At 40.5% G+C, this 13217-nt stretch overlaps 1 protein-coding gene across 4 annotated transcripts in view; it reads right to left on the reverse strand.

Moving 5' to 3' along the window:
- LOC308577830 (fragile X messenger ribonucleoprotein 1-like) overlaps positions 1-13217 on the reverse strand; it is a 201500-nt gene that overhangs the window by 84179 nt on the left and 104104 nt on the right. For all 4 annotated transcript variants that reach the window (XM_081178223.1, XM_081178221.1, XM_081178222.1 and 1 more), the window contains 3 exons: positions 11476-11569; positions 11265-11381; positions 10130-10300 (listed from right to left, as the gene is read on the reverse strand). In XM_081178223.1, the coding sequence (XP_081034349.1) occupies positions 10130-10300; positions 11265-11381; positions 11476-11569 (382 nt within the window). The remainder of the gene's footprint in view (positions 1-10129; positions 10301-11264; positions 11382-11475; positions 11570-13217) is intronic.

Genomic DNA, 13217 nt, shown 5'->3' on the forward strand with positions numbered 1-13217 from the left:
ATGTTCATGGAAGGAGGCCTTAATAACGTTTATACCTAAGCAGGGATCAGACTTGGAAAATATCAAAAATCATAGGCCAATATCACTATTAAATACAGATTATAAAATATTTACTGGAGTACTAACAAATAGATTAAAACTTTTTTTGAATAGAATAATTAATAGTGATCAGGCCGGATTTTTGCTGGGCAGACACATAAAAAAAAATACAAGGGTAATAATAATTGACCTCTTGGAATATGTAGAAATGAAGCCTAGCAAAAAGGTAACTTTTTGCTGCAACTGGTGGATGCAGAAAAGGCCTTAAATAGGGTTTCTTGGGACTTCCTAGTGAAAACTATCAAATGAATGGGTATTGGAAATAAAATAACAAACAGAATTAAGGCTATCTATGCCAATCAGAAAGCAAAATTGATTATAAATAACAAGATTACTGAAGAATTTAATATTGAAAGAGGGACAAGACAAGGTTGCCCCCTCTCCACACTCCTATTTATCACCATCTTAGAGACACTTTTAGTAGCAATAAGGAAGGACCCAAAGATTACAAGTATAAATTTAGGAACTCGGTACAACAAAGTCAAAGCCTTTGCTGATGACGTGATTATTACTACTGAAAACCCTATGGAAAGTATACAAGAAACCCTTTTAAAAATGGAAAAATATGGCGAAGTTTCAGGGTTTAAATTAAAAGAGATAAATCCAAGCTTTTAACGAAAAACGTATGTAAGGAAGAACTGAGGCATCTGATCAAGGCTTGTATTTTAAAATGAGCTTAAAAGATATATTTGCAGATGCTTGTGTGTTTCATGCCAGGCATAAAGCAGCTGGCTGGGTGCTTTGGCAGTTGTTTATCTTCCTAAACAGGGCCCCTCTGATTTATAGCAGTACCTCAAAGTTGTAAAAGGAAATTACAGGCTGGGAGCAAGGTTACAGTGACCCTACATATTACAGAATACAATCAAGCTGCAAAAACACTAATTAAGAGTTGGTAAATAGTGAAATTTATTGTTTAACAGAAAATACCATGTGCCTCCCATCAGACTTGAGCCACATCTTCCTAAGGTTAAAGGGCAAGAGCTAATGGGAACAGCAGCTGGCTTGAAAGGGGGTTGTAAACCGAAGAGGCTTCTCTCTGAAGCTGTTTTTAAGCTGTTTTTACTAAGTTCCTTTTTACTTTGAAAAGGCCATTTCTTCTAAAAATCTATATATGTTATGTATGAAATATATTGGCTTAAATGTAAGTATGCAAAGGATTTAGAAAGTAAGAAATGTTAGATTCTTATGTTAGATTCTTATTTCATTGATGGTGTGTGAGAAGGTGAACCCAAGATCTCTGTTTAAGATAAAAATTTAAAACCATGAGCCATCTGTTTTAGCCATCTGTTTTGGAGTGAATAGGGCAATAGGGCAAAGATGATCTGATAATTAAGGTGCCTTGTCGAGGCAAATGTAAGATATATGGCTACTTGTCTGCCATTTATGGATAGAAGGAAATATAGCTCTTTGTCTCCCATAAAAGGTAATAGGAAATGGGTGTATCTTTTATGATTGGTTCTAGCAAACAGCCAATAGGAATTTCAACCAGGCTGATTGGACAGATGCAGCCAAAGGAGGAGCAAGGGGGCTGGGCTGAGGAAATATAAGTGCTGGCCATCAGGGATGGAGTGGGCAGAGCTTTGGTAACCATATACCACTGTGTCTCTCATTTATTTGTCTGACAAATAAATTATTATTTTAATTTCTCTATTGCTGCATTGAATATTTCATTCCAGCTAAGCGTTAACCACAAGCAGGGTGCTACAGAACAAGATGAATTAGAAAAAGCAACGGGACTTAAAATAACTAGCAAAGCAAATTACCAGGGGGTCTGGATTAATAATAAGAACATAAATCTGTATAAAGATAATTATGCGGGGGGGGGGATGGAAAGAAATAAAAAAAGAACTAGAGACTAGGGGAAAACTAAATCTGTCCCTGTGGGGAAGAATATTGTATTTATCATCAAAATGATGGTTCTCCCCAAGATGCTTTTCCTATTCCAAACACTACCCATAATCAGTGAGATAAAATGTTTTAAGGACAGGCAAAAAGACCTTGCTAAATTTATTTGGCAAGGAAAAAAACCATGCATAAAGTTCAAATTGTTAACAGAGGTTAAGGAGAGAGGGGGATTTGCAGTCCCAGATCTCAGATTATATTTTGAAGCGGCATGCTGTGTCATGTGACAAAGACACATGAGAGCAGAAGCAGCAAAGCAGGCTGGGAAGTGCTGGGACTGCACAATCATTTGGGCCTACTAAAGTTATTCAGGCCTAACTGCTAACTGTTGAGTCACTCTGACATGTGAATTGGCAGCCAGTTTCACTTTGTGCGCTCTGTATGATGTCAGTGAGAGTCTGTCTGCTTCAGTAGTAAGCAGAGTCAGTATATAATCTCAGCCAAACTGTTTGGAACTGTTTATGAAGAAGTTTATTTTAATTCAGTAAAGCTTTTATTCTTTAAAACTCTGCATTATTAATTTACGCTGCGCGTCATGCTGGACCTGGATAAAGGATCGGATATTGCTAAAAAAACACTGAGATATTGGGTTTAGAGGGTTGGGGCAATGCTTTCGGCTGGCACGGGTACTTAGGATACGATAAAATGAAATCACATAGGGGATTCATAAATCACATTGTAAGGAAAGCATTGTATAATGTCTGGGAGAGAAATAAACCTTTAATGGTTACAAGAACACCTTGGTAGCTCTCACCCATTGAATCGATAGCAGCCCATAGGAAGAATATGAGCAATGATTGGCCAATTTATAGGGATTTGGTAGAGGAAATAAGTAATTACCCAAAAATTAAAGAACCTTGAAGAAATAAAAAAGATGGGATTAACTTGATTAGAGTATTGTAAATTAAAAGCGGTCTTTGAAAAAGATAAAAGATGGAAGGGTTTTGATAATGAAATATTGAACCTGGAGAAAGAAATCCTATATAATAATCAAAAGACTTTATCCAAAATGTGTAAGTTACTGTTAAATTGGCAGTTAAAAGATGAAGAAATCAAAGACGTTATGATAAAATGGGAACAAGATCTAGGCCACACAATTGAATTGCATAAATGGAAAGAACTATGGACAAAGAATATAAAATTTACAGCTTGTTACTTAATAAGAGAAAATCTCATGAAAATGCAATACAGGTGGTATTGGACCCCTGGAAAGCTGGCAAAAATTAATAAAACTCATAACAAGTGTTGGAGGTGCAAAAATCAAGTAGGAACCTTTTACTATATGTGGTGGGCGTGCCCAGAGATGCGAAAGTTCTGGGACACAACCTATGAGGAGATGAAGAAGTTATTAAAAATTACATTCAACAAAAAACCAGAAGAATTTCTTTTGGGAATTTTGACAAACAATATCCCTAAAGTGAAAACAAGACTATTTCTTTATGCAACGTCAGCAGCATGGAAGCAAGATCATATACCCACCAAAGAAGAATGGTTGTGCAAACTGTGCGAGTATTTGGAACTCGCAAAGCTGACAGATATAAGAAGATATAAATCTAACATCTAAGATATAAATTCTTACTTTCTGGTGTTTCTGCTTTTACTCCTTTCTTTTTTGCTCTCTCTACTTAAGTTTTTGTATTTTCCTTTTTTGTTTAAGTTTGTGCATTTTGTGGAATAGAAATATCAAAACAGAAACTATGCCTAATATAAGTGACTGGCAGGTCAAAATGATAAACTACGCCGAGCTTGACAGACTAACAGGCAGAATACGAGACCAAGATGATCAGAAATTCCAGAAAAATTGGAGTAAATTTTTGGAAATATATTGGAACGGATATATAAGATGAACTGGCGGGGCTAGAGTAACTCTATCAGCGAACAACTATAAGTTTAAAAATTAAATACACAATCATGGAATTTATTTGATACTTACCAAAAGGGTGAAGGGAAGTCAAAGGCTCGGTAGAGCCTAAAATATTATGATTCTCTTTTCTATGATTTTACGTTTATCTTTTTTTGTTTGTATAGTATGGGGAATGGGAATAATAATTTATGTAAATGTGTTTATGTGTGGGAGACTTCCGGTCGGCGCCAGCGTTAATGGCGGTCCTCTTTCCGAGCTCCGGAGGAGGACTGCTCTGCAAGTTCGGGTCTGACCCGCTACGGCAAGCGGGGGACCCCTAAAATCACAGGCGCTGAAGCCTGTGAACAAGGAGACTCGGTGGGCACCAGAAGCGCCCCCCCTTACTGCAGAAAGAGCCTTTTTAAAGGCTCTGGAACGGCATCGGGAGAGCGCGGTGCTGAGAGTCGCTACCCAGCCCGCAGGGTGAAGCCGCGTCGCCATTGACGGAGAGCGCCGATTCCTTCCTGTAAATTTGGACTGGAAAAAACCTGTGAGTAAGACTGAACGCTAATTTGGAACCTTTTAAAAGATAATCTGGCTGAAAACGGGGAAGGTAAAAAATTAAGGAAGTCTGCCTTCCCCTGACTGCATGACAGCTAAAGCAACGGAACTTTAAAGCTGCATCCGCAAGAGACCTTTTTTTCTTTGACTATTTAAACCTGACATTGAACTTAGACCTCCCCTCTAGCAAGCAGGGCAGAGGGGGGGGGAAGGATATTAAGAACTGCATGATTTATTTAATAAAGAAAAAACCCTTCTGCTGCCTTACTGCCCTGAAGCAGACTGCCAAACAAGATAGTGAAGCACTGAACTGTCTTTAACTCCGGGGAAAGTTACATAGTTGAAATTTCTGTTGATACAAAGTCTTTGGACTCTGTTGTTACAGTTTACTGGAGTATATTGAAACTGTATCTACTGGAAAAAGTGTTCTAAAAGACTTTTACAAGCCTCCTGATATACTTGTTTATACTTGTTTTTAAACTTCTTCGTCTCTTTACTTAGTTTTTGGCTTGCTCCCCCTAGAGGGCTAAAGTAACAGCTGTAAAGCCTAGGACTGTGGAATTTTCCATTAGGGGACTGCTTCCCTGGGAACGACCTTGGGACATGAGTGGCTCAGCGGAAGAGATAACCACAAGAGCTAAGGCTAAGCAACAACAATATCAGCAGCAACAACAAAAAAAAAGGCTCAATTACTGGTGCAACTCCTACAGGAACAACAGGACAAGAAAAAGTGACAGCTGCTTCCATGGAGTCAGTGACACAAGCGCTTCTCAAGATAAATCAGTCTTTGGAGAACTTGACAAAGCAGAGTACAGAAAATACACAGAAATTAACAGAGCTAACAGCAAGATTGGACTTAAATACAGAATCTATAAACAAGCTCGTTCAAGAAAATTCCGCAACACGTAAGATTGCAGAGGAAGCCAGAACCATTGCTGGAGAGACTCAACAGAATTTGCAACCGATTGCTAAAAAAGTCTACGAACATGATACAACTCTGGCTTTGTGGGACCTACAGAGAAAGGAAAGAAATCTGAAATTAAGACTGATTCCCGAGAGCGAAGGAGACAATCTAGTGGAGTTTCTAACATGAGAGTTTGCTGATTTCTGGGAAGACTTGGAGGACGAAGAAATTAAAATAACAACAGCATTTAGACTGGGCAGAAGACAGAACAGAAAGACCCCGAGGGACTGCTTGATCACCCTCAGATCGAAGGAAGAAAGAGACAAAATATTAAAACTACATTACGGAAGGGCCTTGCAAATTGAAAACGGTGAAAATAAAGAAGGTGAAAATAAAGACCATACAAGATAAAGAAAGATTCCTGGAAAGAAATCAAGAGGATCTACAGAAGGGAACGGTGGACCCAATTGCAGAACAAAGGAGAGCAATAGACATTCTTAATTTATCGTATGGACTTGACTCAGCACCATCAGAGGAAGAGCAAAAACTTGGAGCGGTCGGAGGAGTAACAGAAAAATAACAAGATGGCCCTGCAATTCCTTAGTTGGAATTGTAATGGGCTGAACATGCCTTTGAGGAGACGCCAAGTATTTCATATCTTGAAAAGAGAACAATTGGATTTGATTTGCTTACAAGAAACCCATATAACTAGAGCACACAGGAAATTATTAATAAATAAAAGATTAGGACAAGAATTCATCTCATCGGATAAAGTTAAGAAAAGAGGAGTCGTGATTTACGTAAAGGAAAAATGGGCCCCAAAAATGATGTTTAAAGACGAACAAGGAAGATATCTCGCAGTGGAAATACAAGTACAAGGAGAAAAATACTTAATAGTTGGAATTTACGCACCAAACGAGGGCAAAGCGGAATTTTTCAAGAAACTCCATGAAACTTTGACGGACTATCTGGACTACAATATGATAATCATGGGAGACATGAATGGTGTAGTCTCTACAAATATGGACAAGGCACAAAGACTGACAATCTCCAATGAAGGGAGACTTCCGAAGACTTTTTTTTGAGATGACGGAAAATATGGACCTAATAGACATATGGAGAACAAGGAACCCTCTGGAGAGAGAGGGAACCTTCTTCTCCCAAGCAATGATGACCTGGACCAGAATCGACCAAATTTGGATCACTAGTGGGATGGCTCCAAAGATCAAGAAAATAGAAATCTGCCCAAAAACTTGCTCCGACCATAACGCCTTGAAGATGGAAATGAAACTTACAACAACTGGTCAATTCAGATGGAGGATGAATGACACCGTTTCGAGATAAAGAGATCCACACGAAGGCCCAAAAAACTCTAAAGGACTATTTTGAAATAAACCTAAAGGCCGATGTGGAAAAAAGAGTGATCTGGGACGCAAGTAAAGCTGTGATGCGAGGATTTTTGATTCAACAAAACTCAATTAAAAAGAGAAAGCAGAATGAGAAGAAGGAAAAGATTTTGGAAAAGATAAAAGAAGGAGAGAGAAAACTAAGATCAAAACCGAAGTCCCAGGAGATCTTGAGAGAGATTAAGTTATATCAAACACAATATATGGAATTGATGAATCAAGAGATTGAATGGAAGATAAAGCAAATGAAACAAAAGACATTCGAATCGGCAGATAAATGTGGCAAACTTCTGGCATGGCAATTGAAGAAAAGGCAGAAACTAAATACAGTTACAATTTTAGAAGTGGATGGAAAGATCATATCTAAACCCAACGAGATTAGAAACTGTTTTTTGAGTTATTTCAAAAAACTTTATTCTCAAGGACCACAAAATGAAGAGGATATAGATAAATTCCTTAATAAATATGGATTACAAAAAATCTCTCATCAAAGCAAGGTGGATCTAAACCAGAGAATAACAGAACAAGAGATAGAGGGTGCCATTCAAGACATGCAATTGGGCAAATCTCCAGGGCCAGATGGATTGACTTCCAGATACTACAAATCTTTGAAGGAGTGGTTGGTTCATCCGTTAACGGAAGTCTGCAACGAGATCTTAGAGGGGAAAAGGGCACCAGAATCGTGGAAAGAAGCGTATATTTCACTCATACCAAAGACAGAGGCTGAAAAGACTCAACTTAAGAACTACCGCCCAATATCATTACTTAATGTGGATTACAAAATTTTTGCAGACATTTTGGCAAAAAGATTTAAAAGAGTGTTGATGGAGAAGATTCATAAGGACCAAGCAGGCTTTCTCCCAAAAAGACACCTATCAGACAATGTAAGGAATATAATAGACATTTTGGAATTGCTAGAGGTGAAAATTAACACTAAAGCAGTGCTGATTTTTGTGGACGCGGAGAAAGCCTTTGACAATATTTCTTGGAGTTTTATGAAAAAGAATCTTCACGGGATGGGGGTAGGCCAAGGATTTGAGAATGGTTTGGGTGCGATATACTCTGAACAAAAAGCCAAGCTAATTGTAAATAATGTGGTAACTGAGGAACTCAGGATAGAAAAAGGAACACGACAGGGATGCCCAATTTCCCCATTGCTTTTTATTTCGGTTCTGGAGGTATTGCTGAATATGATTAGAAATGACCAGCAGGTTAAAGGTGTACAGGTCGGATATAAACATTATAAGTTAAGGGCATTTGCAGATGACTTAGTATTGACCCTACAAGAGCCTGACACTAGTACGAAAAGGGTGTTGGAGATAATCCAACAATTTGGCCAGGTAGCTGGATTTAAACTGAACAAACAAAAAACTAAAGTCTTAGAAAAAAAATTAACAGCCACGGAGAAGGAGAAATTTCAAGAAGAGACAGGATTGACACTGGTTAAGAAGGTGAAATACCTAGGGGTTTATTTGACATCAAAAAATTTGAACTTGTATAAGGACAACTATGAAAAATGCTGGTCAGAAATTAAAAAAGATCTAGAAATATGGTCAAATTTGAAATTGTCAATGTTAGGCCGAATTGCAGTGATTAAGATAAATGTATTGCCTAGAATGTTATTTTTGTTTCAAACCTTGCAGATTCTTGACAAGATGGATTGTTTCAAGAGGTGGCAGAAAGATATTTCGAAATTTGTCTGGCAGGGCAAAAAGCCCAGAATTAAATTTAAAATACTGACAGATGCTAAAGAAAGAGGGGGATTTGCCCTGCCGGACTTAAAATTGTACTATGAAGCAGCAGCGTTTTGCTGGCTGAAAGAGTGGATGCTCCTCGAGAACACAGACATTTTGGATTTGGAAGGTTTTAATAATGCATTTGGTTGGCATGCATATCTATGGTATGATAAAATCAAGGTGCATAGGGCCTTTAAAAACCATATTGTCAGAAAAGCATTGTTTAATGTCTGGATAAGATATAAAGATCTGTTGGAAAACAAAACCCCTAGATGGGTGTCACCCGTGGAGGCTAAGGCATTGAAGAAACTCAATATGGAGGTCGGATGGCTGAAGTATTGGGAAATCTTGGAACAGGAGGGAGATAAATTGAAATTACAAAGTCATGAGAAAATGAAATCTAAAGTACAAGATTGGCTTCAATATCACCAAATAATGGAGATCTTTAAACAGGACAGGAAAATTGGCTTTCAGGTGGAAAAATCAAAATTAGAGACTGAACTGTTAGAACCCAATACTAAGAACTTGTCAAGAATGTATAATTTGCTGCTGAAATGGAATACACAAGATGAAACAGTTAAATCGGCTATGATTAAGTGGGCACAGAACATTGGTCATAACATTATGTTTGCTGACTGGGAATGGTTGTGGAACACCGGTATTAAATTCACGGCATGTAATGCCTTAAAGGAAAACATTATGAAAATGATTTACAGGTGGTACATGACCCCAGTCAAGCTAGCAAAAATCTATCATTTGCCTGATAATAAGTGTTGGAAATGTAAAGAAACTGAAGGTACTTTCTATCACCTTTGGTGGACATGCCCGAAGATTAAGGCTTTCTGGGAAATGATATACAATGAAATGAAAAAGATACTTAAATGTACTTTCCCTAAAAAACCAGAGGCCTTTCTCTTGGGCATTGTCGGCCAATTGGTGTCAAAGAAGGACAGAACTTTCTTTATGTATGCTACAACAGCAGCAAGAATACTCATCGCAAAGTATTGGAAGACACAAGATTTACCCACCCTGGAAGAATGGCAGATGAAAGTGATGGACTATATGACATTAGCTGAGATGACTGGCAGAATCCACGATCAGGGAAAGGAGACGGCGGAAGAAGAATGGAAGAAATTCAAAATCTACCTTAAGGACTATTATAAACTTGATGAATGTTAGAATGTCGAGGTTTGAGTAAGAAAGGGTTACAGCGATATAAGACTAGGTTGAAGGAAAGATTAAGAGGACAGAGGATTGACAGATATATTTAGAGTTGCTAAAAACTTTTGGACATTGGGATGCAGAAAGGGGAGGTATGGGGAAGTCTGAGAAACACGGTTCACGGAAAAAAAAGGTTATGAAATTATACGTGTTTGTATGTCTTTTTATATGTTTGTATTGTCTTAAAAAATTTTGTAAAACCAATAAAAAAAATTATTTAAAAAATGTGTTTATGTGTAAATGTGTTTATTTTTTGTACTTGTTTGTTCTTTATAAATTCTGAATAAAAAATTTAATGGCAAAAAAAAAAAATAAGTGTGTGCATTTTGATTTATGTATATGTGCAATACTGTGTGTGTGTGTGTGTGTGTGTGTGTGTGTGTGTGTGTGTGTGTATGGCTGTTAAAGGGTTGCAGTGTCCTAGAATCAGTTTCACAAAAAAACAGATGCACCTCACCTCCCCATAAATATGGAATGTACAAGTGTCTTCATCAAGATCTATAGCTGTCACACCCGGTACTTTTCTGGCTTGCTGAATATTAGCACCATGAGTGCCAATGGCCAGACCCATTAGATCTTCACATACAATGAACTGCTCATGAAATCGTGAAGCAAGCTGCCTTGAACTCTGTAGAAAGATGCATTCTTGGTTAGAACTGAAATTCACACACTGAGAACCCCTTAAAAAGTACCAAATAAAATCACTTAAAGTAGCAAAGCAGTTATGTGCATGTAATCGGCTAGCATTTTAGGGTATTCACCATTTCAAATGTTAAGTTGCGTTCAAATTACCGTATTTTTCGCCCTATAGGACGCACTTTTCCCCCTCCAAAAATGAAGGGGAAATGTGTGTGCGCCCTATGGGGCAAATGCAGGCTTTCGCTGAAGCCTGGAGAGCAAGAGGGGTCGGTGCGCACCAACCCCTCTCGCTCTCCAGGCTTCAGGAAGCGATCCGTTAAGCCTTGCGAGCCCACGGGAGTTCCCGCCAGACTTGCAAGGCTTGCGGGCAGCAGGCTGCAGCCCGAAGCACGGGGCGCGCTCTGGAGCGCGCCCTGGGCTACGGGCAGATGTCCGCAAGCCTTGCGAGCCCGGCGGGAGTTCCCGCCGGGCTCGCAAGGCTTGCGGATAGCAGCCTGTTCTGGGGGCTGGGGGGGATATTTATTTATTTCTTTATTTCCCCCCAAAAAAACTAGGTGCGCCCTATGGGCCAGTGCGCCCTATAGGGCGAAAAATACGGTATATGGACTCAATGGTTATTCTTGGACAAGTGAGCCAACTTCAATTTCCAGTAGGTTAAATGGAAACTACAGTAACCTATCTCAAGGGCTATTGCTAGCACTGAATTAAATATGAAAGCGTTATCTACCTCTTTGGGACAGAGTGGGCTAATAAGCTAAAATGAATAACATGCCTGAACTGTTTTCAGCATCATTCTCTCAGTATTTTTACTATGGATCATTTCTTTGTTAAATTCTTATTTTTCCATTTCTACATAGAACCCACCAAAAAAGAGACTCCACAGAGATGACTAGTACAACAAATACATTAGTGGAGTTTTATAATAGTTTTTCAGATACAAACTGATACAGTACCTCTAACTGTTTGCTTGCTTCTTCATTTCTCATTATCAGTGATAACTTGGTGCGAAGACTTCGAAAGTGAATATCAATGAGCATATTTGCACGTTTCATTGTTACCTCATTGATAGACTAAAGAATGGGGGGGGGGAGAGAATAGATCTCTGATCACTATCACATTCAATGTAAGACAGTTTGAGTACATCTCAACAGCAGAAATACTTACCAAAATTATAAGTTGATGGGCTTCAGAATCATATGTTACTGAGAACGCCCCAACTGCCTTCTTGAAGTCCTTGTGCGTAGATTCCTTAGCGCACCTAAAACACAAAGTACTTAAAAAATTCAGAACAGTTTATTTTTATCCCATGTTGATGGCCTTTCAGCTGATTCCCTGGTGGCCCGCTGGAATGTGGAGTTAACCAGGGCTATTGACTGTTTGGCTCCGAAGCGCCCTCTCCGATTGCATGGAGCCCGGACAGCCCCGTGGTTTTCCACGGATCTGAGGGCAATGAAACAATCGTTGAGACGGCTAGAGCGCCGGTGGCGGATAACTCATTCCGAATCTGACCGGACACAGGTTAGAGCTCAACGTCGAGCCTACCAAGTGGCGATAGCGACGGCGAAGAAGAATTTCTTCACCGCCTCTATTGCATCTGCAGAAAACAGCAGCAGGAGACTTTTTCAGGTGGTTCACAATTTAGCGGAACCACCTGCAACATCGGGGCCCAGTACGGGCCACATGTTCTCCTGCAATGATTTTGCAAAGTTTTTTGCAGATAAAATCGCTCAGATTCGGGAAGAAGTAGACTCCACCGTGGGAGCAGGGCCGGGGCGGGAGAGTGCAAGAGTTCTGTCTGGTCAAGTTGAGTGGGATCAATTCCAATCTGTTACCTCCGAGGATGTGGACAGGCTGCTTGGACGAGTGAAACCAACCACCTGTCTCCTGGATCCTTGCCCATCCTGGCTAATAAAAGCAAGCCGGGAAGGGCTGGGCGATGGGCTTCGTGGGGTGGTGAATGCTTCCCTCCGTGAGGGAGCCTTCCCAGACCCGCTGAAAGAAGCGGTTATTAAACCGCTTCTTAAAAAACCATCTTTAGATGCGGCCACGATGGCCAACTATCGCCCAGTCTCAAATCTTCCATTCCTGGGCAAGGTGATTGAGCGAGCGGTTGCCGAACAACTCCAGGCACGCCTGGAAGAAGCGGACCATTTGGATCCCTTCCAGTCGGGATTCAGGCCTCATCATGGGACTGAAACTGCCTTGGTCGCACTGGTTGATGATCTCCGGCGGGCTAGGGACAAAGGTGAGAGCTGTTTCCTAGTTCTGCTGGATCTCTCAGCGGCGTTTGAGACCATCGACCATAGCATCCTTCTGGACCGTCTTGAGGGGCTGGGAGCTGCGGGCACTGTTATACAGTGGTTCCGCTCCTTCCTCCTGGGCCGTGTTCAGAAAGTGGTGGTGGGGGATGAGTGTTCAGACCCCTGGGCTCACACTTGTGGGGTGCCTCAGGGTTCTGTCCTCTCCCCCATGCTTTTCAACATCTACATGCGGCCGCTGGGAGAGATCATCAGGAGGTTTGGGCTGGGTGTTCATCAGTATGCGGATGATACCCAGCTCTACCTCTCTTTGAAATCAGAACCAGTGAAGGCGGTGAAGGTCCTGTGTGAGTGTCTGGAGGCGGTTGGAGGATGGATGGCGGTTAACAGATTGAGGTTGAATCCTGACAAGACAGAAGTACTGTTCTTGGGGGACAGAAGGCGGGCAGGTGTGGAGGATTCCCTGGTCCTGAATGGGGTAACTGTGCCCCTGAAGGACCAGGTGCGCAGCCTGGGAGTCATTTTGGACTCACAGCTGTCCATGGAGGCACAGGTCAAATCTGTGTCCAGGGCAGCTGTTTACCAGCTCCATCTGGTACGTAGACTGAGACCCTATCTGCCTGCGGACTGTCTCGCCAGAGTGGTGCA

The sequence above is a fragment of the Podarcis bocagei genome, assembly GCF_964188305.1.
Source record: "Podarcis bocagei genome assembly, chromosome: W".
NCBI lineage: Eukaryota > Metazoa > Chordata > Lepidosauria > Squamata > Lacertidae > Podarcis > Podarcis bocagei.